Below are 27,304 nucleotides of genomic sequence, written 5' to 3'. Positions count from 1 at the left end.
AAGTGAAATCATGGCAACTACATTGTTTTGGTGACGTCATGAACTGGTTTGTGTCTATTAGAAACAAGGAAAGCAAATCAAGTTTGTGGGCACAAGTGTAATAAACAGCTTCAGTTTCAGGGTCATAATGACTCAGGCACAGCATTTATAACTAGAGTGAAAGAACAGCAAACATGTGAAGTCACCGCACCCTTCAAATAAATATTAGATGTGCTTGTTTAGACAGGAAGTCTTTTTAGACACGTTGCCCTCGTAGGCTACACAGTAATGTCTTCTGGTAAGTTTTAATAGTTGTAATGTAATGTTTAACTTTCAACTCTTCAATAACATTCTTTTGAAGCTTTTAAAACAATAATTACATCATTCAAGTAAATTGTGGCGATCGGTTAAAGGTTTATGATATATGATAAATGGTCTATTTAGACCTGAATCCATTTTCTATTTTGGAAATGACCGTGCCTTTACAGTATTTTAGTAAACGTCACAAGTTATTTACCCCAAAGTTCTTACCAGTGCTATCAAAGTAACCACGTGTAGTTCATCACATCACGAAACTTCTACTTTTGCTTCCAAATACAACAAAACTGAGGTGTCCAAAAACATGTCTTTTCCTCAAAAAATCTATTGCCACTTCAATTAAAACCTATTGTGGCAAAATGACACTTTCTGTTGCCATTGTGTGTATCACATATTATTTATTACAGGTTATATTTAACAGAAGACTGTTATACTAAATAATGCATAATGAATGTTTTGAATGCATACAGTATATGCAAAAACCCTACAGTATCACCATCAAGCATCAATAAAATAATATCCATAGTATTATCTTCTACCAGTTCTGTTTCTTATTAAACCAAACTAATAAGATGAAATTTGCATCAAAACAATTGGCTGTAAACAGTGGCACTCAAAGAGTAAATCCCGACTTCCTCTTCTGCTCTTTGCTATGCTGTGTGGGCGGGGACTGAGCGATGCCGTCTCCTCTTCTGCCCCCACAATCCCTCTCTTCCACCCTCCCACGCACCCACGCCTCCTGCCCTTGACTCTTACAGAACGTGAGAGGAGGGAGAGGAGAAGCGGTGAGCTTTTTCTGTTTTGATGTTTCAGCGACGGATCTCTATTTCCGCCCTCCCTCCACACTCCCGCTGTCGTTTTTAACATTCTGTGGTGCTCCATCACTCCGGACTGACTACTTCTCAATACCTGTGCTGCAGCTCAGATGGGAGACGTAAGTGTTGTGGCTGTCTGGCACGTGAACACGCAGAGCGAGTCTCTCTGGCGGGCCATCCCAGGCGCGGGATGCTGAACGGGAGCCGCGAGGGTTTGTTTGAACTGGGCAGGCAGCTCCAGCAGGAAGGAGACTCCCAAGCTGCTCTGCACTGCTTTCTGAGCTCTCTGCTGGGGCTCACACATGTGGAGAGCTTCCACTCACTACCCAACTGCCTGCATCAGGTGAGCCCTGAATCTGCAGGACGGAGCTCCATAAAGCTGCATTATGGGATAAAAATGTCTTTTTTTGTATCTGCATGTGCAATGAATGTGTTGCATACATTCTGCTAGAGATACTGTTGAAGAAAGATCTGCATGCATTTCTCTGTCATGCGTGTGCGATTTTAATGATGCAGTGACATACTAACCTAAAAACAGCCTGATTCAGTTCATGCATATTTTATGCTGATAAATGTATATTTATAGCGTATCTGTTCCTGAGCAGACAGGTCAAACACACGTCCACCTGTATGCAAATATTGTGGGTTTAGACAGATTAGCACATTTGTTTGCCAGTCGAGAGCACGAGATGTGCTTAAGTTAATGTGGATTTACACTTTTGTTTACTGTTGTGTTGACTGGTGTCAATGTCTGTTTCCCTAAAACATCAGGTCAGTTTATCATAAAACTCTGAACCTCAATACATGTCGCTTTCTCTTATTGTTTCCATAAATAGTTCCTTTTCATGTCTCATCATGAATGTAACTTGTTGAAAGTCAGTCAGATAAAAGCTCTTGGCTCAGATTACACACTATGGGTTTCTCTGGTATACCCTCTCTGAAACCCTAAGTGTCCCAGGAATTGTCAAGAACATAAACAGTGGCTGTTACACGAGAGTAGTGGAATGTGTGGTATGAAATTGGCCAGACAGAGCTGTTTCGAAACGAGCCACGCAACATAAATATTTAGAATTAACTCATATGTATCACAAGCATTCAGCTATATTATACAATATGGGTAATTAAAAAAAACTTTATGATGTGTCCAATGGAGTGGCAAAAAAAATAATACAAATAATAATTTTGTTTCTTAATCAGGACACGTGTTCGGTTTATTTGTCCACCACCCATATTTAAGATGAAAACTATGAAAATAAGTCAGTAGAAAAATAAATTAGCATTATAATGAATGATAAAAGCAGTTTTACACAGCCAGACCTTTGACTCAAGTATCATGAACAACCCACAAAGTCTACTTTACAGAACCCTATACAGTATATTGCACCCCAACAATAAGATTCGGTTGACATTTCCAAAGGCAAAATATGAAAACAGTGTTTCTGTACAATATGTATAAGATGAACTGAAATGTGCATATTGCTAATATTTTAGCTTAATTATATTTTGTGTGTAGCCACTTTTGTCTAATTTTATATATATTTTTATTTTCTCTGTACAGATTGCTGAACTCTACATTGATGAGAAGAATTGTATCCTTTCAACTTTTGCTCCCTATATAAAATGAATATTTACATTACATTTATTCATTTAGCAGACACGTACAATGAGGGAGTATTTAGCATTAGCATTTTGTCTACTGTGCTAACAACAAGTGGTCTACAAAGCAATGTTTACAAGTAGGAAAAATGAGCATCATGGGTTGTTTTATCTGTTTATATATCAAGGTATGTACTGTTATGTACATTATGTACTGTGTGTGGTGTTTCTGCTAAGAGGATTTGTAGGCATTTATCATGAGTCGACTGAAGAGCGTCACAATTAATCAACCTGCATAGATCCAGCAAGTGTCCCACTGTCATTGCTCATCTATAGGCCTACCATAGACTACAGTTAACAACAAGGCTAGTGTTACATGACATACATTCCACCTTAAAGAGCGGGCCTCTCAATTACAATGGTGTAGAATGTAAATGGGTTCAAGGGTGTGCATTTAAAATGGCTCCACGTTAAAATGGGTCATTTGCCCAACCTAAGTCATTAACCAAGATCGTTGGTGACCTCTTTTTCAATTAAAAGCCAATTACATGTGAATTGGTTTCAGCATGTTTTCCGATGATATCTGCACTGACAGTGTGCTGGTAAATAGCTTTTTTTGTAATTACATGAAAGAGAAATAATGGTGTGTATTTTATCATTTAATTAAAAATCCATTTAATTACATATAAACATTAGTCTGTTTTATCTACACATAAGAGAAGACATCAGAACAGCTTATTTGAATGGGGTACTACAAACTAAAGCTTATTTGGTGTTAGAAGGTCAAACTGAATGTTTGAAATCGAAAGTGGAATGTTTTAGCTCTCCTTCAGGCATGAGGTCATCTGAAAATGTTTGCAAATAAACTATTTCTGCATGTTGAATTAGGTTCTTAATATCTAAAAGGTGTAGAAAATATGATTCTATATCTTTTATTCACCCTCATGTCATTCAAAGCATGCAAATGACTGTTTTCTCTGTGGAAAATATTTGTCTCCGTGGTTTTGTGTCCATACATTGGAAGTCAGTGGGAAAGTCAGTGTTGTTGGGGCATGGTCGTTCTTCAACATTCTTCTGCTGTGTTCTGCGGAAGAAAGTAAGTCGTGCAGGTACGATATGACATGAGGTTGAGTAAATGATGACAGAATTTTCAGATTTGGGTCATCCACACAATAAAGTAACTCACTTTCAGAAATGTTCTAAAACTACCATCTATCCCGTACCCGGTGCACTTATAATCTTGTAATATGAATGTGAAAAAAAATTTGATTACACGTACGCTGTCTGTATTACTGAAACCACAATGATATTTTGTATTTCTAACATTGCGTATATTAAATAGATTTTTTGTGGCATTATCAGAACATAAATTTAGTAAAGATCATGGTTGCCTCAAGGATCTGACGGCAGGAAGTGGCAAAGGAAGTAAAAGCGCCAGTCACTATATCAAAAGAATAGTTAAGTAAGATCAATTTACAAAGGCCCTGTTCCTGCACAAAACACATTTTTACACACACGACATAGTCCTTTACATTAAACATGTTTTGTTGTCCTAAAATACATCTGAGGAATAATTATTAGGAATCATAAACATATTCCACAATGCATTGCAAAACCACGTTCCCCTACATGTAATGTACATACTTTCATGATTATTTTGCCATGATTGGATTACTGTTAGCTAACATAAGAAAACAATCAGGGATATGTAACGAAACTGTATTTTAACAGAACTACATCATGACAGCAGATTATTCAGTGAGCAGTATTCCATTGTATAGCAAGTCATGGTCCTCAAAAGTCATACTTTATATTGAAACTGACATAAATTACATTGTTGGACGCTATTTTATGAAAACGCCTCATTCGCACATGCGGAGTGGACAGTTTTGAGCTCTAAGTAATGCTGACCTCACTCAGCAGTAAGAGAGTCACTGTTATCATGAATACATTTGAACAATAAAATAAACAATACTTCTAGAATACCAAGCACAAGGACACTGACCTTTGATAAAGCTGAGTAGAGAGAGGAAGGAAATCCTGCATTTAAAGACGAAATTTATAACAAAATCAATGCAGAATGCATTTGTCCTACTCTATTTATTCAAGGGTTCTCAGCGCATGCACCACAAATAGATTTATAACTTTCCAACTGATCCTGTTAGTCAGCAGATTCACACGTTCCTCAACCAGCTGAGATCTATAAATAAGCCCAGTACTCCTTGAAACTTGAAAGTGTGCAAGTTTAAAAGCTACATTCCAACGTACAAAAAAGCACACACATAAAACAAAGCTGTACACGATATCACAATCAATAGATAAACATTACATTTCTGTTATGAGTTCATGTAAAGCAAATGGGTTCTAGGTGAGCTCTATGTTTCAAAAATAGAGCCACTGCATATAAAAAATGATGTTGGCAATTCATGTCTATTTTAAGCATGTTTCCTTTCTGACCAAGGTTCTGTAATGACACGTGTGAAAAACCTCGGTGACGTCTATTTATAGCACCACAACACACGTTGTGTCTTTCTTTTTTAGAGATAAAAAGAGAGGGTGACACAGATACAAAGCAATCGAAATAGCTTGCATGCCATAAGCTGTTATATGGATCTGTACCTTGTTTGTTCACTGAATATATTTCTGTTAAATCGGGTGATGCTTAGCAGCTGAGCAAATCAGAATTTCACTGAGGTTGAACTATGTTGTGATCATAACAAGAGGCTATTTCTGGTCTAATCCTTCACCCATATACAATCAGATGGGAAAGCGCTGCAGTTCATTCAGGCGGAGAAGATGTTTTACGAAGTGGCATTGATCGAGCTCACCTCGCCGCAGGGCAGCACAGGCAGGTCCACTTTTTATGGCTTTACATAAACGCTTCGTTTTATGGTGCGGTTCGGTGGACACGTGTCACTTTGATCAAAGTGTATTAAGTTACAAACTGAACTTGAAGTTTAAGAGTTGTCCGTGGATCCCTGGGACATTTGCTGTTTCATGGATGAATAAGGTTGAACCCTAGGTTGCGAAGTTCCTTGGCTTTCATAAGGACAAATACACTCAAACAATTTGTCAAAATGGCTTTTAAATCAGAACTGGGCTAAATACAATATGTTAAAAAGGCTTGAAATGATAGAAATATATGAATATGTAAGCTTATCATTATGTGAATCAGCGTAGAAAATGGTCAAAAACGTACCCAAGCTGGGGCGGTACCCTTTAAAAATGTACACCTTTGCACCCAAAGGGTGTACTTCAGAGGTACATATTTTAGGTACATATCATGACTTTGTTTTGGAAGCACTTGGCCATAAAGAATGTGGCGCTGACGTCACGCCGTGTTCCATGCAGGGTGTTGCGGCCATATTTGTAGGATGTAGCTGCTCTTTTCTGCTAGTGAGTTCTGTTCAATGTTGTTCCGTTTGACTAAGAAGACATAAACATGGTCGGTCAGTTTTGCTGTGTTATAAACTGCAACAGCAAGTCGCACGATTGTTTAGGACAGAAACTAGACAATTGGAAACAATGTGATCATATATCAGCCGCTAGTAAACGACCTTCGAAGATGGCAGCGCCTCCCCAGCATGCGATGCGCCGTGACGTCAATCGACAAGCTCTATTGATTGTGCCTTGTGCTTCCTGTCCTGCGTCTTAGCCCGCCCCCATATTTATTATCCCATTATCAGTTCACGTCAGTTCATGTTCCTCTCCTATTTAATGCCCAGTACCTCTGGCTGTCTGCATGTTGCTGAGGTACAGTGCTCTAGCATGGGCAGAGAGAACAGGGGCTCAGGGAGATAAATGACTACGCTGTACATTAGCCCATTAAAGAGCTGTTGAGTACCATGGAAACGCTGCCTGATTCAGCGCTTTGCTAGAATACTGGCATGATTTTCTCCCTCGTGCCCTGTAATCTTACTCCTCCCATAATGCACTTGGGATACGCCAAGTTGAGTAATACTGTAGCATTGCAACAGAAGAATTTATTATGTTCAGCAAACAAATGAGGATAAAGCTTTGCTGTGCCAATATGAAGTGACTTTGAACCAATTCCTGCCATTAACCATTGTACACACAGTACGGTATATATACTGTATGTAGATTGCATACAGTAGTCAATAAATATGATTAGCTCTTTAAAACACAATAACTGTGCTTGAAAGTGTGCTTTTATTACCATGTTTTACAAATTGAATATTTATTTAATTCAGAATGACACTATTTATAAACTATATTTAAATGGAAGCGTTTCTGTGTGATGCTTGTTGAAAAATATGTTTGAATATCTTTGAAAACTGCTGTATCTCATTTAAATATGTTCTAGGTTGTTGTTGAGTGCTTTGTTTGTATCTTAAGTTGTTAGTTTAAGGATTTTGGTGTAGTTTACAGTAGCTTCTACTTTTCATATGTTGCCATTCTCTTGTGACAGTATTTGAATTTAAAGGTGTGGCAGCAATGGTCATCTCTCTTTTGTTCTCTCCGAACCTCCCTTCTCTCTCTCTCTCTCTCTCTCTCTCTCTCTCTCTCTCTCTCTCTCTCTCTCACTTCTTTACATTGATCACAATGAAGGAGAAAGTGTGTCTCTGTCTCCACTTCACCAGTGTCACATTGGGCACAGACTCATTCTTTGGGAGCCATGTTTGTCTGTGTCTGCCTTTCTCTATGGACAGACTGCGATCACCGAGTCTGTATTTGCTCAGGATTCGTCTCTGTTTTGCATCTCGAACAGTGTAGAGATCATCTGCCAGATTGTATTTTCTGTTTAGGGTCCAATAACATTCTAGTTTACTTTGCTTTTCTCAATGGTCTAAGTATGAAATCATACTTTCTTTGATAATTTGGTTTATTCTGATTTGGTTTTGTTTCTGAAGTTTCAGAGCCAGCTGGCAGATGGGACTGGCCTTGGGTCTCAGCTCTTGCGTTTTGAGAGCTTTATATTAAAGTGTGTTAGGAGGACTTGAGTGAAGGTGTGTCCAACATTTGAGGAAATGTTTTTGGATACGTATTATCAGGGAGTATCTACCTCATTCCGCCCTGCATGCATTATTTGGTGTTCTTGTCTGAACTCTTAAAATGTTTCGGCAGAATTCAGCATGCAGGGAGGGATTATGTGGGATGTTTATCCCATTTGGAGTAATCTGTTAGACACTGTGAACCATAACATTTGTGTTATACTGTTATACTCAGAGTTGTTTAACGTGAGACTGGCTGTTGCACATTGTTCCAGCAGCATGGCTAACTCATATATACATAAGTAAAACAAAGTTGAAAGATTCTGTTCTTTTATCGCCTATTTAAACTAAGCATTTGTTTTCAGTTTACATGGATTTAATGATGTCATAAGCTTTTCCTCCTATTCCTATATTGTATAATATAGGCCATCAATTATGAAATTAACAAAGCATGCATACATTTTTCCTTTGTTTTTATGATGGACCTGCTTATTTATTTGATATATATGATTTGGTAGAAATCCTGACTTTAACTGAAGACATTGTGTTTGTAAGGGATGTTTGGGGAGTATTCACGATACTACAGAAGGTCTTGCCCAGGTTACTGTTTACACAAATTCCTCTGTAGTTATTGGGGTTAATTTATCTCAGCTTATCTCCCTTTATCTCTCTCTCTCTCTCTCTCTCTCTCTCTCTCTCTCATCATAGTCTTGTTGACTGTCTGTATGTTAGTCTCTGGCCGTGTTTGCATCACCTCTGAAGTTTCTGACAGACTTTACTTGAATCAGGGTCTCAGGAAGACGGAGCTCTGGGCACATCAGGATGTTTGTCTCAAGAGGAGTTATCAGAACAGACTTCACAGGCCCAGGACCTTGAGAGACTGGCTCAGCTCTGCATCATGAGCAAGAGGTACACTGTAAAAAATTGTTCTGTAAAATAACGGTAAAATACTGGCAGTAGAGACGCCAGTAATTTACTGTAATTTTACATTAGTCATGCTGTGAAATTATTTGACGGTATTTTGATGTAAAAACGAAATACAGTTCATTGCTGTTTTTCCCATATTTAACGGTAAAATACTGGCAGCAGAGACGCCAGTAATTTACTGTAATTTTACAGTATTCATGCTGTGAAATTATTTGACGGTATTTTGATGTAAAAACGAAATACAGTTCATTGCTGTTTTTCCCATATTTAACGGTAAAATACTGGCAGCAGAGACGCCAGTAATTTACTGTAATTTTACAGTATTCATGCTGTGAAATTATTTTACGGTATTTTGCTGTAAAAACGAAATACAGTGCATTGCTGTTTTTCCCATATTTAACGGTAAAATACTGGCAGCAGAGACGCCAGTAATTTACTGTAATTTTACAGTATTCATGCTGTGAAATTATTTTACGGTATTTTGATGTAAGAATTAAAGACAGTACATGGCTGTTTTTGAATTTAGATTTACAGAATCATCGTACTATAACAATCTATAGAGCAAGGTGATACTTATTCCGTATTCCGTGCGTGCATAATTATTACAAAACAAACAAATGGATGGAACACGATCATTAATATTAATCAGATTATTAATATCAGTCAGTCAGAAAAATTGCTACTTAAGTGTATCATACATTATACAGTGATGAGTAGAATATGGACAACCCACAATAAATCTGCGAACACTGTATGAAACACAATTTTGGGATCATTATAAAGTACTAATGCCAAAATTAACCTTCGTAAAAAACACTTAATATGAGTAAAGTTCAGAATCTAGCCATAAACCAAAATATTTGATAGTATCCACTTTATGTAGAGTACCATCTTTACATGGAATGACACTGGAATTATTCATAGACTTGTCATAAACATCATAATGTAAGATTTATTTTTATTAAGCACCAATTTATTATCCTTAAACCAATCTTGTAAAATATCCAAAATCAGACTGAACGAATGACTGAATTTTTAATGAGTCAGAATTAGATACATCCATGACAGTATCATCAGCATAAAGTTGTACTTGACCATTTCTAAGAACTAATGGCAAATCATTAACATAAATACAAAAAAGGAGTTGACCCAATATAGAACCTTGTGGTACACCTCTTTGTTGGATAAAATACAGACGTGTTCCAATTTATAACAACACATTGCTGTTATGCAAATAGGAATTAAACAACAAAACTACATTTTTAGATAAACAAATCGCATACAGTTTGTCTTAATAGCAAATAATGATCTACCAGGTCAAAAGCTAAATATAATGAATAAACTCCTGGAAAACCTCTTGTGGCAACAAAACAAAATGGACAGAGACAACAATAAGATGACCTATATGAAGTCCCATTGAAAGTCAATGAGGTTCTTTAGAAGGGTGGAGACATTTCCATTTACTGTGCAGTGTTTTTTCTGGACAATTGACCCAGTCTTCTTTGAGAGACCCTTTCCCCTTGTGGCCTTTGAACCCCTCTCTGGATTGAGTCCAATGAAGCGCCTACAATTGGAATAGTCAGAGAAAGTATGGAAAACAATAAGTACAACCTTGTAATCTTAAAAAGCTGTTTGGGTGTTTAACATTAAGTAGAAGTGACATCGAGATATTTTGTGGAATTTTTAGACAGTTTACATATTTTGCCTGTATGTAAGCATATATATAATTATGCAAGAAACATAAGATGTTGTTTACCCAAAAAATGTATTACTCTTACAAGTTTTTACACAGAAGGCAGAGAATGCATCTGATAAATGCAACAAATACATCTCTTTTTGGTGATTCAGGTTTCAAGAACTGTAGCTCAAGCTGTAAAGGAAATTAAATGCGTCTTACCTCTGAATGAATTCCAGAGTACAGGCTGCTTCATCTTGATACTGGAGGTTGAACACATAGTAAACTGCAAATAAAGCAGCAAGTCCCGTCAAAAACGTTGGTGTGCTGCTTTCTGATATGACATGACCCTCAAGAGTGATCATCCATCGCCCAGTAGAGGCTGGCCCTGTTCCACCTGAAATGTCAAGTAATATCTTCTCACCTTGCATAAAGATCTGTAGACTCAAATAAAAATATCAATGTAATATGTCTTTATATTTCTAATGAAATGTAAACCAAGTAGTATCAGATGAGGACTTGCAGGTACATCAAGGGTTGACTCAACATCAGCTGCAGTGGCACACATCTGTTGAGAATAGACATACATTTTAAAGAGCAAAATAGACAACATGGGCAATAATCAGAAAGTCATCTTTGAATAAAGAGGCATTCCGATTTTGAAAGAAAGTAAATATAATCTTACATCTGTAAAAAGAAACAGCCCTGTTAGGTTCTCTCCGAAGTGTGCCATGAGCAGCTGAACAACACAAAGTGCCATCTCATCATCTTCACCTTTAGAGAGGACATTCTTTACATCATTATTGGTAGGCTTTCTTGTGAAGTATTGTGTGATGGTTCTTCCACATTCCTCCATACTGAGCTCCAAGGTACGAAGCACACTGATGTCTGTAAGCAGCTCAAAATGAGCATATATGAACTTTGGAATGAAAAGAAAGGGCCATTTGATTCTCATGTCTTCAACGTCAGGTGGTGGAAGGGCATTAATTTGATGCCGCTGTAGACAGAATGTGAGTTCCATTAGATTTTTTACATCTGCTCTTTCAGCTCCGGCTGCACCTTCTTGGCTGTATATCTCCACCAGAGTTATGCGTTTCTGCTCCACAGTCTCGTCAGTTTCTTCTGTAGGACGGTCTGGTTGAAATCTTGTACAACCATAATTGTCACTTGGCCTCCTCTTATTTGTTGAACTGCTTCTAGAGGATCTGTGACGCATACAGCTTGCCGGACGGTTCAAGTTGTCAATGCGGTTTTTCACTTAGCAGTGACGAATAACCTCCACCCAAAAGTGTCCCGTTTGGTGCCATATCAGCAAAACTTTTTGGGTACTGCCTGATGATATTTCGAACCACAGTGAGACACTGTGAGCGAGTAGGGTTGGGATCATACCTCCTCATTTCATCTACAACTACTCTAACCATTTGGCGTCGCTCCATTGGTTTAGGTCTTTTGCCATCAACAACTGCAGATCTTATTTCCTGTGGCATTTTTTCCCATTGAACCTGGAATGTTTCTTGCCATGTTTTTAAAATTTGAGATGTGGAGGGTCTGTTGCTTTGATCATCGTATCCTGCCTGGCTTGACAATATTTCAGTTGCCAACAGGGGTGAAGTGCAATGAGTTGAAGTGCCTGATGACTGTGAAGACTCTGAAAGTTCCCAAGCACTACTCTGAGGTGAAGAGGGTGGAATAACTTGCAGATCCAGTGTAACTGCCTCAGACTCTTAAAAAAAAATAAGACAAAAACAACAGAAACAGACATTGGTATATGTAAGTATCAATGCAATAATATTCCATTATAATAATATTTAGAAAAATAGCTTGATCTTTATCATTAAGACAAAAGTATTGTCTAAAATCAATATCTGATTTCATTCATAATACAATAAAACAAAGGAGGTCAATTATTTACATGCAACTTAGGCAATGTTTGTAATAAATCCAGAAAATTAACACTGTATGGTTTTATTGCTATCCCTGTTTTAGTACGTAACCATTTATTACCTTGTTTAAATGTATCCAGTAGTTTTCTGAGTTGAATAACAGGTAACAGATCAGCAATGTCTTCTTTTTGTACATATTTTAGATCTTCTTTTGATTCCAAACCAGAATTCTGAAGTTTAGAAATAATCTGTGCCTGTGTCTCTTCAGACAGATTCGGCAAGGTCTTGTGAATGATCCCCCTGATTTCTTCAGACAAGTTAGTCATTATTCTGGAATGTAGGGAAAGAATGGTGCAGAATAATCATTTGTGTGCCATGGACAGTGTACTCGGGTAGAGGGTAGTAATCTAGCAGATTCTCTTGATTAACACAGCAGTAGCTTTTTTGCATCAGTGTGAGACTATAGACACCCATGTCAGGAAGACGCAAACAATGATATTTTTCAGCAATAAAATATACTGCTAACTCTTTGTGAATGAGGACCACTTTGATTTTTCCCACTACAAATCCCTCATCATCATCACTGATCACAATGAACATGTTTTTCTTGTATTTAGTACCTCACAGCAACCTCATGGGCTATTACAGTGTTTTCTGCTTCAAACTTATGTTGTGAAACTGCGTCTCTGATGTCACTGTTGTAATCTCCTAAGAAAAACAGTGTACTCTTCTCCACTGAAACAGTTGGGGGGAAGAACTTCCCAGCACTCATAAAGGCCTGTAGAAGCTGGTGTCTTTCTGCAAGAGTAGAGCATGGATTCTTAAAGTTACGCAATTTCCTCAAACATTGTTTAAAATATGTGTGTTTGCTCTCAAATCTTAAAGTCCATAGACGTATCAGTGGCCCAAACTGTAGTATGAGCTCTGGGTAATGACTGACATAATGATGTTTGGGCATCAGTGGGCGATTAGGAAAGGCTTCCTTGCGACAATGCAAATATTCATCGGTAATAACTCTCAGATAGGCTATCTGCCCAGTTGAAATGGCTGGTGAACAAATGAGCTCCACAATTTCCCTAAGCTGTAGAACTAACTGCCATATTTCATTGTCTGCTGGATCTTCAATTTTGTCTCCAATCAAGACTGGTAACATTCTGAGAAAACACCAATTTTGCACAGCATGCCCTCCCAGTTTTCTACCCTCTGGATTGACCTCACAGGGTTTGTCATTGGCATCCTTACCAAGATACTTGAACTGATTTATTCTCCGATTCAACAATTGATAACTGAACTGGTTTTCCGCCTTAACAAAATGGCTGATGTACAGTGCTAGATCAGAGGATACAATGCCCTCAAAAAGATCATGGCCAAGACAAGGAGGTAAACCTGGCTGACATACATGGAAGTATTTGAGTTGATTAAATAAAGAGTTAAATTTAACACCTCCACTGGATGAATGAACATGATCACTGTATGACTGCACTGAACGCTTCTTGCCCTGGATAAGAGGATCTGCAGTGAATTCATCTCTAGTGATTTCACAGTATCTGCAGAAGTGTCTACTCCTGCTGAAATTTTCATCAAAACCTCCTATGTTATGTGAGCCTAGGTTGTCCCCTGCAATGCCACACAAGGTTCCCTTATAGACATTTCCATCCGACAGGGTAACCCCATTGAGCTCGAGATCTTTAAGATCTTTAACCAAAGAGCCCATAATCACATCTTGACCAAAATACTTCAGGTCCTGTTCTCTGCATAGCAGAACAAGCTGTATGTGATCAGTGCTTGATCTATTGTGTGGCATTAAATCAGCAAGAGTAAGATAGACTGCAAGTATCTTGTGTTTTTTCCTTCCAGACCCCAGTGGGTTGACCACTTCAAACCCATCTTGATATACAATCAAGCCTAATGATGAGCTCTCTGTCTGAAAGAACACATTCTCAGCAATAGTTCTTCCATCCCACACATCCCGAAGAATATCCTTAGAACCAATACTGGAGTGTACTTGTTTATACTGTTCCCACACTGACTCACATTGAAAAAGAGATTTGATTGTTTCTTTGACGGGAATATACTGAGCAAAACACTCTTTGCCTGCCTCATTATGACCAAGACAGATCTGCACTGGCTCAACGTAATTAAAGTTGTTCTTGAAAACGGTTTTCCTTTTCTGATCTGTTTTTAAAGACTGAGTGTGGCAGGCCCTAAAAAGATCATCAGTTTTCAGGACATCGATCACATTGCTTGTATCAGCTTCTGAAACCCCAAGTGTAATCAGCTTTTCTTTCAGTTTGTAAAGTAAATGTGACTGGCTTATGTCATGTATTTCCTGAATATCTCCAATAATTGTTTGAATGACAGAGGATGGTAGCAACAACTTTGCTTGCAACTTCAAATAAAAAAGAGCAAAATTTTTCAGGAATAGGGATTTGTCTGCAGTTTCTGCAAATACATTTAATGGCTCATCAACATCTGCATCACTGTAAGGATCAATCTGCATGTCAGATTTTTCTCGTTCACTGTCATGGAACATGCCAGGATTCACTACTGATTCAACCAAATGTTCCTCAGCATCATTTTTGTGTTTCCGACTAATGTGTGATGTGAATGTGGATAAAACTTTAAAGCTCTTATCACAGTTTCTATATGGACAAGTAACTGTTTTACCCTCTCTGAAATGCATTTTCAAATGAGAATTGAATGATTTCAAGTTCTGACACTTTTCACTGCAGAAATCAACATGACATGTTAATTCCACATCATGACACAACTTAGGCCTCACTACAGCTTTGTCATGTCTGTAAATGTGACACTTAAAAGCTGTAAACTTTTGAAAAGTCCGACTGCAATCTGGCACAACACACCTAAAAGTTAAATTAGGTGTATTTTTATGGATTTTCATGTGCCTTACATAAGCCAATATTGTGGCACAGTTATGCCCACATGCCTGACAGGGGAACATTTTTGCTGCCAATTTAAAGACAAAACGAAGCAACCTACACAATTGCCATAAAAGTTCACAAATTCAATTTAAACGACATTTAGATAAGCGTTCACACTAAAGACTAAATATGCACCGATAGAAGGCTCAAATGTCGGAAATGAGACGAGAATAAATTGTTAATTTTCCAGGTGACCAATATCAGTATAAACACCCATTAGCACCCTAATCATTACGCAACTGATGCTTAATCAATCTGTATTGGCTAAACACTCAAACTACCAGTTTGCTTTCCTTTCGAAAAACATAGGCCACATTTAAACGTAAAATCATCGCAATTTCAAACGTAACGTTTAGTGGCGATTTTGCTACTGTTATTAGCACTAGCAAAAGACTGTTTAAGATTAATAGCGTTGGTAATTTTGCAACAACCACAGTTTTGAAAGTTCGGAGATGACAAAACAAGCAGATAAAACTTGTAAAATGCAAGTAAATATGAACATTTGGGTTATATCTCGGAGATGACGAGCCTTTTTTTAAATCGCGTAAGTTACTTACTAACAACATCTTGTTAAGCAGCAATTTCAAACATTACTTGATGATACTTCCGTTCTGAAACACATACTTTCCAGTAAAAATATGTTGTATTTACCGTGTAATGTTGACGTGCAAATGCAGGCTGGTGCACATGAAACGCCACAGATGGTCCAGTGTCCTCGCGTGGGTCCTCTTCGGACTGAAAACTGCACCTGGCCAAAAGTACCTGAGTGAAAGTGAAAATGTTTCGGGACGCTAACGAATTGTGAATTTACAGAACTGATGAAAAATCACAAACATTCACAAATCTCATGCTCCAGAAAAATACTGTATTGTACTGTTGTTTAACCTTTGATATTTCCCTTTGTTAAAATTATAAGCAAAAATATTCAGATGACATAACCATTTAGAAACAAATGTTAAAAATATGATTTGTGGTAAATTTCACGTGATTATTTTTTTCAGTCCACAACACTGGAAACCTAAACTGAAGCAACATCAAATTGTTTTGATAGATTATAATTTATTAAGGACTGAGTAATACAATAAGTAAATAGAAAAAAACATATTTTGTGGAGTATTTCAGTCTGTGTACCACATTTTATATAGGCCCTATATGTTGATCAGATGCTTGTGCTTTGTAAGGGATCAAGGTTTGTGAAATGTTAATTGTGTGTAATGAGCTGGAGTGCAAAAAAGTCTGCCATTTTATCATTTTTAAGACCACTGGGATGGACATTAAATAAATAAAATCCTGTTTTGTACAACCCTAAAATATCTTCAGATTCTTTTGAAAAACATAACATAATCAAATAAAATATAACAGGGGCAAGACAATGAGGTTACCATTAACTTGGTAAACAATCAGTGACGTATTATTAAACTGATAGAAACATGCAGTTTTGTCCATTGTTATTGAAGCAGGGTATGAAGGGGTTAACACAGCCCACAATAGATTGCATACAGTACTACAGTACAAAACTGTATTTCATGAAAACAGTAGATTACTGTTGACAGATGGCTGTAAATTAACAGTAGTTTCTTAAACTGAAAAATATTTCCCAGGATGCATTGTTTTCTACAGTATATTACTGTTTTAATAAAAAACAGTTTGTTACTGTCAGAACTACGCTGTTTTTTAACAGCAATTTTTTACAGTGTAGGAGTGAATATTTACTGTACAAACGACTATATGTTGCCAACATGCGGCACTGCATGCTGCATTGATGTTGTTATTTATTCTAGTGTTAGCATCAGAGTATAAGGTAATGGAATGACAAGGGAGACCGGGGCTAGTTGTGACACGGGGAATTTGTTAGAAAGACTACTGTATAAAATATCTCAGTTAAGTCAAAATGTACACAAAATTGCACTTTTAATGTTGGTTTTAAACACAACTCATTTTATGAACTACACAAAATATGTTAGAAATAATGGAAAATAATTGTTAGGACAACTAACAAATAATATGCAGGGGGTCTATACAGTACATTTGTGCTGACATTAATATGTTTTTTATAGAAATCTATAAATTGCATTTTTGTATTTAAAGTACAAAAAGTATCAGTATATTATTTTAGTAATGAACCTGATATGAATAGGTGTGCACCAACATAGTCAGATCAGTTCCTAAAGTAGCAACTGCAAGATTTCAATTGAAATTGTACGTTTTATTAATTACAAACATTGCATTGTCTTTGTATTATGATATTTTAAGGTTTTGTATATTGCTGCATTATAGGAATTACCATTATGAACCAGTCGACACTCAGATAAAAAGAGAGTTAGGGAAAGGTTTCAAGGTGTCATGTGTAATTGGGACGCCGTTGACTCAGGTATCCTCTTTCCTCCAGGGGCTTAACATGATGAGGTAGTGTTTTGTAAGACCACTACCGCATACATTTGAGAACATTTATGTTCATCTGTTGGCACTGGTTGGGAACTTAAAGCATGTAACCTGATTGTCTCAGGGAAGGAGACAGCTTGTTGGTGCCACGGGAAAGAGGGGGATATTAAACTTGAATGAGAACGAGATTGTTTTATTGCTGCCCCAATATGATAGTGTTTCGGAGAACAATGCATTGTGGTAGTAGCCACGCTTAGTTGCATGTTATCCTTCTTGTAAAGTCTTCGGGTCAAGTAACTCTAGAAACCTGAAGAGGGTAGTTCTTCAACATCTGTCATCCTACTAGGACAGCGGTCAGTCACGGTTGAATTTATTGCACATGATTCAAGCCCTTGTTAACTATAATATTGCAGCTTTAAAAGAGCTGTTGCCATCGAATAACATAGCATAGGCTGCCGGTATAAATTTCTTTCAAATTTTTGTAAATGAAAGCATCTTTTGAATGTATATTTAATTTGAGAAGTGTGATTTTTCTTTTACATAAAATGTATTCCACGCTGTAGGAAGTGGTTTTGCCTCTTCAATCTTTCAGTGTTGGAACAGGAAGCACTCTTGTAGCTGAGAGCTTTGTCATGTCGTGTCCGATCAGATGTCCGCTGAGGACAGTAACAGTGAAAACCAACACCTCGTCATTATTAATTAAAACAGAACCATTATAACAACACTGACATATGTTTTGACTAATACAACATGATCTACATTCAAGCAACAAAATTATATATATAATTGTAATAAAGGTGTCATCACTGTAATCGATATCATTTTTATGTACATGCAAATGGCAGCGAAGGGCATTTTTGTGAATGGTCAATGTTTCTAACTATTTTATGTATGAAGAGCTGTCCACGCTCCATCTGTTGGGTATATTGTTTCACGTTTGGGAATTTTAATTCACAGAAATCCTACAAAGTATCTCTCCAAAAATATGTCAGATTTTGTCACATCCATAATGCATGTAATGCAGATTTAATTTTGGTAAATGTTTAACTTGAACATTGTGCTGTCTGTAATTGTTTTTCATATTGTGTGTTTTATCGCAACAATTTTCATGTAAATTTTGTGTCCGCTTCTGTCCAATAGTAATTTAATCCAAATTATCGCTGTTGTAATTGGTCACATGGTGACTTAAATTCATTCTGAAATGGCTATGCAAATTCTCATTAAACACCCCCCCCACCACCACGACCAACAACTCCAGCCAAACAGAGGTGAGCTGATCGCAAAGCCACATCTTTGGCATGGGCGACACATTTCCATTACCTCCACACTTCAGTTGAAATCACAGCACTTGTGCCTGGATTTGTCGTGATGTGGTGGGCACTGTAATGTATCGGTATGCCTCGCTGAGCCTGGCTGAAGTGGTCTATTGCTGGTGAGTTCTGATAGGACCATTTCACAAACAATTTCTGTGTGTTTAAATAAAGCAAATGTGCCAGCCTAGTGGGATCAAATGTGGCTTTATGCTACAGTATGTGCTCTACTTTTTTCAACCACTTGTTGAAAATAGTATTTTTACAACAAGCTTTGATATACACTCTGAGTCACACAAGATTTAGATAAAGCATGTGTTATTTCTGGAGTCGACGTGATTCGTCATGCTTTTATCTATTACAATTTTGGATTTGCTTTATAGCTTCTGTGACAGTTGGCAAGATGCGGCTGACTTATGAAAGGGTTTGTTCACATCAACTCACTACCATACTACACATAGGACCTGCTAATTTTGCAGTGTGCAGTACATTGTGGAGATTTTATTTTATGCATGCACGGAACACCATGCTGCCTTTATGCTGCATTATAATTTAGAGACCACATACCGCATGCACTGCAGGAGCAATATCACCCTCGACTTTTAGTTCCTTTCTTTTTCATTATGTAATCGGACTAGTACAGTATATTACGTGCGTGGCCCGAAGTTAACTACTGGTCTGTGTTTGATTTTATATTATTATTACTTTATATGAATATTTTATTGTATATTAATTGTATTAAATTACATTAAAACTAACCAACAGTTATTGATTCTTTTCGGAGGTCTACTGGAAATTAATTTCCTTTGTTTATGTTGTTGCCGCTGAAACCATCAATGCTGCACAGTATGCTTGTTTTCTATTCCTTACACTGCCAAGTATTTCTTCAAAGTCAAACAGTTGTTTCAGCAGGTTTTCAACAGAGGTTTAAAGATCCGGGCATGACTATTTCTCCTGCATGATTCGAAAATTTGACATTAAATAACAAACAATATAACTGATACCAGCTCAATGGTTACGTAAGGGACAATGTATGGACAGCTATCACAAAATAAACCCTCATACGCTGAACAGGGCTTGTATCGCACTAAAAGTGTGCTTTGCAATATCGGACACCTGACTGTACAATATCTTGTTGATGGCTACTTGCCAAGTAAATCAATGGACACAAAATATTCATACTTTTTGTTATTGTTTTATTATGTGGAACCTTTAAATAGCACCGGTAAAGTAGCCCGTGTGAGCAGTTTGATGTCATGTGATCCCTGGATGTGTGGTAGTTGCCAGCCATGGCACTATCCAATTAGAGTTCATTCAGCAAAGTGTTTGAGAGAACCATCATAGTTTACTGTAATGCATTATTCTGAGCCTATATTATAACTTTGAAATTAAAGTTAGAACGGCAAAAACACCTGTTATGTATCAATTTTGAAAGATCGATTACTATTGATCAAACAATATCAATATTCATTATTAATATATTATGTTGTGTGCACAAATGTGATCCTGGGATTTGTTCTGAAAATAAATACACTTTCATTCTTTGTGGTTATGGAAATGGTCAACTGTGTCACCCGGCCACAATCAATGATATAGATTTGCTGATAATAATGTACAACACTTGCATGCGTTTCTCATGTACAGTAAATATTGTGCAGCAGGCACATTGGTTTTATACATTATATTATAGTGGTCAAACTATTTCTAATGTGAAAAACTATTTCACTATTCTTAGCTTTTTATACTGTGCTAGGCTTTAATGGACTAGTTTGATGCACTTATGTATTTTGTGGCCTATGTTGTTATAATTGCTTCCAATGTTTCCTCATCTGTAAGTCGCTTTGGATAAAAGCTTCTGCTAAATGACTAAATGTAAATGTAAAACACTATTGACCCATACCTTACCCAAAATGTGTAAAATGGACAGAAAACGCAATGTTCTAAAATTGATCTTACATTTCCAGTGTTACACACCAACCAGAAGTAATATCTATAATCAATAATGTTTTCCATGACTTTTGACCAGACTGTGAAGTGGTATGCTTATAAAACAAATACATGTACAAAATCATTAAAATATAAAATATATATAATTAAGCTAATGATAATATGTTAAACATTTTATAACATTACAAAACTAACCAATGATTTAAAACAATTAAATCCTTAGATCAGCTGAAGAGTGTCATTTCTAACCTCTCTCTACATTGTTTTCAGACCCCACCTTGCATTAGAATACAGTGGTAAGGTACGTTCATGTTTTTTTAAGTATTTATGCCACATGTTGTGTTTTAACAAAGCAGTGTAAGAACATGAATTGAACATGTGTAATCTTTTCCAACTGTTTTTATTTAGGCCACTAAAATCCACCAGCTGGCTTTTGGTAATGATCATCCCATCACAGTCCGGAGTCTGGAGCTGCTAGCCACCGTCTATGCAGAGATTGGCAAAACAGAATATACAAGTAAGAGAAACAATTTTTAGAAGCTTTTATTTCTAGAAACACTGCGTTCTTGTACTATTTTTATCAGCACCTGCAGTTCTCGCAACCCTTGGTGGTATTAGTACTTTACCATTTAAACTACGGGACAAAAGACACAATGTACATATGTTCTTTTCACTCACAGTCTTGCTTCCTTGAAAAAATAAATTTTCCATTCATAACATTAAAGAATAACATGAAAAAGTGAATACTGGCTGGGATTCGGGTGTAAGTGATTATAACTGTGCTGTTATTCAGCACAACAACATTCTCCTTGTGTATAGTCCTCAATGTAATTTTAAATAGTGATAACATTTATTATATAATGGGCCAATTGGGGCATGTCTAAAAAGTCATTCAGATTTCATTTAACTTTTGTTGATTTGTCTATATACTGCAGTGCAGTTTACATCCAATCTTCCAATGATCATATCAATATCGGCTACTCACTTGTAGCTTTTCAGTGAATGTTTTTTTAACAGCCTACACTCACGGAGGAAGTAAAGCTTCCCGACCTCAATTGCTTCACATCTAAGCACAGCTGTACATATTTCTGTACATTAAGCATGAAGATTTTGCCCACTAAGTAAAAAACCCACTTGAATGAGTAAGCATATATTCCAAGTGCAATCTTTCTGTCCACAGATTATTGCATATTTAGATTTTTGGCAGAGAAGCAATATCCTTACTTTGACAGTTTGAGGCCAGGGCATTTTTGTGAGCAGAAATGCTTCGCTGGTGTTCTGTAAAGAGGCACTGCTCCACATCATCTTTATATTACTGGATTATTAAATACAGTATGTTGTGTGTGGGGCTGTGTCATGAATGTTGAACTCATCTGCTGAGTAGGCGTTCTGAAAGGACGCCATGGCTTCAGGGTTAAACTATTCTTCCGGTAGTTTCATTATGTTTGTGTTGCTGACATGATATAATGTCAGGTGTGTTGTTGGGCAGACGTAAAGCAATGTTTATTTTCCAGATTCGTTGGGTGAGTGTGTGTCGACTCTTTCAAAGAGATTCTCTGCCACTGAAACGTTCAGCGATGCTCTGAGTGGCATCTCTCATAGCCATAAGGACAGACACTCTGAGCTGCGACACAGAAAAGAAGCGTACATACAACACGACACTGCTAAAACCAAGGTAATAATCTGCTGATGAGGACAATTAGAATTATTTTTTATTTAGGGACCGTTAGTATCTACAGTTTTACTTAATATGTTCTCTGTTAAGCGTTCCAAAAATCAAAATATGTTTTCTTGTCTGCCCCTTCTTTTAGATCATACCTGAAAAGCTGCCCACCTCTATCCTGAAAAGGTCCAGCGGGAGCAATGTAGAGTCAGACTCCCTGCGTAGACGAAAATCTGAGAGGCGAGTTCGCTTCAGAGAGCCAGAGATCACTGTTCACGGTGAGATTAAACAGTATGCTTTAGCAGTCCCTTTAACCTGCCGGGTGTCTTTAACACTCCTTAGCGGATTTTTGCATTATTAAGAGCATGTGCTTACAAAAAAAAGTGAATTAATCTGGAGTGGCTTGTAAAAGAGTTTCCCAGTGAGGTCTGTTGAAACATGCACAAAAAACTGAGATGCACAAACATGAAGTGATTTACTCGCCAGATGAATTATACATGCAAATAAGGCAACGTGCGGTCTGTGCCAACAAGACTGTTATGTTAATGAAACAAGGAATTTAATTTAAGGAATTAAAGGAAGGTAATTTAGGATGTCTGTTCGCTGCTGTTTATATGCATCGGTGCACTTCGTCTTTCCCCCCGGAGCTGTTATCTTTCAGCCGAAAGGCCTTAACCAAACCCAATATCAATAAAAATGAATACACTTATAGTGTCGCGGTGACCCTGGTGTTCCAAAACTGGTGTTTTTAAACAATTAAAGTGAGTGTTCTCCAGTTTTTGGAGTAAAAACGAAAATATTTTTTTAAATAAACTTTTCTCCAACGTACAATGTGGTTTCGAATTTTACACAAATGTATCAAGTTCAATCATTGAAACTTCTTTCCGCTGTAATTAAAAGAAAAGTGAAATGTTAACCTACAACCTTATTATTTACTTTTTTATGTGGGGTTCTAGACATTCCGTACTATGATTGTTTAGGAGGTAAGTCAATTTAATGAGAAATGTATTGAACAGTGTGGTGTGTCACTAAAATGCATGAAAGATTTTTTTTATTATTTTGCATGCAATATGGGACACAGAGGCGGTGCCAAGAGTTTACGAAGATTTCAATATATTTTGCCTTTGAACTTGGTCGTGTAAAACCCATATTTCTGAATTATTGTTTTATCAGTTAAAAAGTTGAATGAAATTCTCTCACCATGGAATGACAATTCTGTCAGTAAATACTCACCATCATGTAGTTTCAAGTCAAGTCAAGTCAGTTTTATTTATATACACTATAAAAATACACCGAATTACAACAAATGACTCACTCCACCAACACTACGGTGGCTGCCCAGGAGTAAGATGTCATCACGTTTTCACTTCGTTGCCAAAGGAGATAATGTATTTACGAAACGAAACTTACACTGTTGAGCAGTTTGTCCATTTTTAGGGCTACTGTAGAAACAGCATGGCAACATGCCAACTATTCTCCATTATGTAAGGGGACCCGTGGTGTATGTAGATAGTAATAGATTAATTCTAAGGCAATAAAAACAAAACGCTTCATTGTGTAAGGTCATTATACACATCTGAAGTCATGTATATTATATCGCATATCTGTTGATAGATCCAAAGAATTTGACACTGGTAGTTGTGTTGTTGTCTACGTTATCTTGGACAAATATCTTATGGCAGTTGTACAACATGAGGGTAAATAATTCATGACAGGATTTTCATTGCTCGGTGAACTTCCCTTTTTTGTAATCATGAAGCCATGCTATTTGTTTTGCATGAAGCTTGAGAAACTGTATGCTATTTTGCTGCAGTTTACATTTGTATAATGCTTTTAACTTTCTCTTATTCACAACAAGAAATATCTGTCAGCTTTAGATTTTTAGTGTTCTTGGACTTTGTGTTTCACAGTGTATGACACCCCCCAGAACCACCTGCACCTGGCCCTGCTCACCTGCCTTTTCCTTATGCTCTCTGCACTGGGTCTTGCACTGTACTGCACGGATCGGCGGAGACCACAGCGTGCCTGCGAGGAGCTGCAGACAGCACTGGCTGTGTACCTGGTGCAATTCAAGCAGATTGTCTGGGGCTGCTGGATCTGGTTGACCATGCAATGACCGTAACTGACCACATGTAGAGGTCTTCTCGGGTCCAAAGATCTTTACCCGACCTGAAATGACCAGAATCACTTTTTACCCGAACCCGAGACAGACCCGATAACGTTTTTATTTTAAAGCCCCGACCCGAGACAGACCCCATAACGTTAGACCCGAGTCCGACCCATCGTATATATTTTTTAAACCCAACTAGACCTGAATGTAAACCGACGTGTATTAATGAAATTGACATGGTCAATTTTACAGGATAGTTCGGGTCTTCCTCGGGTCAATTAAGCAAAACAATGTTTTGCTTTATATTACCCGAGACCCGAAGACACTAATAATATACCCGACCCGTGTCCGAAGCTCCCGTGAATCTTTTAGACCCGAACCCGCTCGGGTCTCGGGCCGGACCTCGGGTTTTCGGATCTAAGTGGACCCGTGAAGACCTCTAACCACATGGCGCAGCAGCCACTCTAAACACAGGCTTAGTGTCGGAATTGTCCCTTTGTAAACATGGTGAGGATAAGTGTTTGTGTTTGTATTGCTCCTGATTATCATTTTCAATGTTATTAGAAGACCGGCCATCAGTCCACTTCCGTGAGGATGTTTAACATCCACCTCTTTTGTTCCTAGTTGCTTTTCAGCACCATTAAACTGGTGCGCTTTTTAACCCTTTATGGTGGCACAGCTAATGTCACATCCTCATTATACTAAATCGTATAAGTATATTTCCAGATCTCTGTCTTAGTAGCAGTTCTGGGCATTCAGAACGCATTTCTTAGTTATCGTCCATAGAATGTGCAGGAATATTAATGGCAACCTTCATCACTCTCAGAATTATATTATAGGCCTTACTGTGGATACACAACATAACATACTTCTGATTTAGGTTCACCGGAATTAGAGCCCGACTAATATATTGGTAGAAAAAACTCCCTTTAATAACGTACTGTGAAAAGAAATGTATAATAAAACAAATGTAGAACAGAGATGTCAGACCCTGCTATTTTAGGGCCCCTGTCCTGCAGTGTTTAAATCCAAACCTTGCTTGACAGCCCTGCTGTAGACAGCATATGCATGTATTATACATGTAAGAGTGCTTTCATGCATTTTTTATGCTTTCCATGTGTAGTCATTAATAGTTCAGTATTAGGGCAACAAAGCCATTTGGACACATAGACATCGCATGTGCTGATAGAATGTATAGGTGGATGGTTGCAACACCTACAGTCGCAAATGCTATTATTCTCTTTGCCCAAATCTTTGCCATTTTTGCACAATCCCTAAAATGAATGCCACCAAATAGGGGCCTTTTTACCTCACTGCAAAGAATGTTTTGTATTAAAAAGTGGTTGATTTCAAAGGCACACTTTCCATGTACCATTGTGAGTTTCTTTGTTATTTATATAAATAGCTAGGCAGGAAGGGCTGTTTTCGGTTCTTTACTGATGCACTAATGAAACATGAACTTTTTACAATTTAATTACAGGATTAAAAAGCTATTTCCACACTAGATTTAATAATAATGTATATCGTAAGGAAAACTCACAGAGGAGTTCAGAATGAATCACATCCGCATTAGTCTTCTCTATGTACACAAAACAATATGCACTTTATTGAACCCCAAAATCCGTCGGGCTCTACAGAATGTGGATTCTCTGTAGGAACAAATGTATTGTAGGATTTTATTTTAAAATACATACATTATATAACATTCATTCACTCCCGCTTTGCTTTTAATGCATTTTTCTGTATATACGTAATGATGTTGAATGTCCCTGTGGAATGCAAGAGAATGCTATTTATTTTATAAGTAATCCATGTTTGCATACAAATATGCATTTTATGCACTTATAAAATATGTACTGTATGTATAATGACAGCAAACATTGTTAATGAGTATATTTCAGTGTTTATGTAAAAAAGAGAAGTGGCACAATGACTACACCTTTAACATGTATCTACAATGAAGGGCAAAGCTATTACTTTAAGCACAAATGTTTTAATCTTTTCAATCATCTCTCAACAGAGATAAAAACTGTTTCAAGGATGAGTTGGCCATATTTTGTGTCATGCACTGCCAGATTAACTGGCAAAAGAATGAATGCCATTTAAAAGAGTTGACTGGTTTTTGTGCTCGCAATATATACGTTTCTATTTTACATGAACCATACCAGCATCATGGCTTAAGTCCATCAATGGTATGTTCTTTTGTTTAACTATGTTTTATACAAATGTTCTTTCATCTTTTGTTCTTGACATAAACACTTATTGCTATTTTGTAGTCTTCAGGCAAGCATTTTCTATGAAACCACATCTGATCTTTGATTTTTGTATTATTGTGTTCATACGTTTATCATTTCTATAGATGACACGTGCTTAATCTTGTATAATAATCACATTAAAGTTTTAAGTGATTTCCTTTATGGTTGTCTCATAACCCCGAGCTCTGGAAAAAAAAATTAATGTAAGAATTAGAAAACATATTAACTCCCATTTAAAAGGGTTAAAGAGGAACTGTAAATAAAGTTAAGGTTACACTTTGAGACTGTTTGTTTCTGCGACATATAGCAACGGTCATCTTGATCTTTATACTCTCTCCAAAGACAATATTCAGCTGTACATGTGATCTAATCATGGCATAAACCATCACTTGTAATATTAAAAAAATACATTATTTCAAAGTATTTTTCAAATATATTATAAAGACCACCCATAAGATTTTATTTTCCACCACTTTTAAATTGAACTTCACATCTGAAGTGTTTCTATATTATGGATGCACACTTGCTGTGACCTGCATTAAAACACTGT

The 27,304-nt window shown here is 37.1% G+C and overlaps 1 protein-coding gene across 1 annotated transcript; it reads left to right on the top strand.

The window, feature by feature from the left end:
- Nucleotides 1-1,028: 1,028 nt before the first annotated feature.
- On the top strand, nt 1,029-26,908 carry cUnh14orf180 (chromosome Un C14orf180 homolog). Its single transcript, XM_079459174.1, has 11 exons — nt 1,029-1,082; nt 1,223-1,455; nt 2,671-2,701; nt 5,470-5,556; nt 8,449-8,569; nt 20,997-21,027; nt 21,135-21,243; nt 22,241-22,401; nt 22,538-22,667; nt 23,346-23,372; nt 24,300-26,908. The coding sequence occupies exons 2-11, from the start codon at nt 1,303-1,305 to the stop codon at nt 24,503-24,505; spliced, it is 1,056 nt and encodes a 351-aa protein (XP_079315300.1). The 5' UTR covers nt 1,029-1,082; nt 1,223-1,302; the 3' UTR covers nt 24,506-26,908.
- Nucleotides 26,909-27,304: the final 396 nt, after the last annotated feature.

The sequence above is a fragment of the Barbatula barbatula genome, assembly GCF_947034865.1.
Source record: "Barbatula barbatula genome assembly, chromosome: 6".
Lineage (NCBI taxonomy): Eukaryota > Metazoa > Chordata > Actinopteri > Cypriniformes > Nemacheilidae > Barbatula > Barbatula barbatula.
The sequence above is the reverse complement of the archived record's forward strand: the minus strand, read 5'-3'. Positions and strand labels throughout refer to the sequence as shown.

Coding starts and splice junctions, on each gene's coding strand:
- cUnh14orf180 (XM_079459174.1), top strand. CDS start 1,303: ATGCTGAACGGGAGCCGCGAGGGTTTGTTTGAACTGGGCAGGCAGCTC. Junction 21,244..22,240: donor TGGCAAAACAGAATATACAA/GTAAGAGAAACA, acceptor TTTATTTTCCAG/ATTCGTTGGGTGAGTGTGTG. Junction 22,402..22,537: donor ACGACACTGCTAAAACCAAG/GTAATAATCTGC, acceptor CCCTTCTTTTAG/ATCATACCTGAAAAGCTGCC.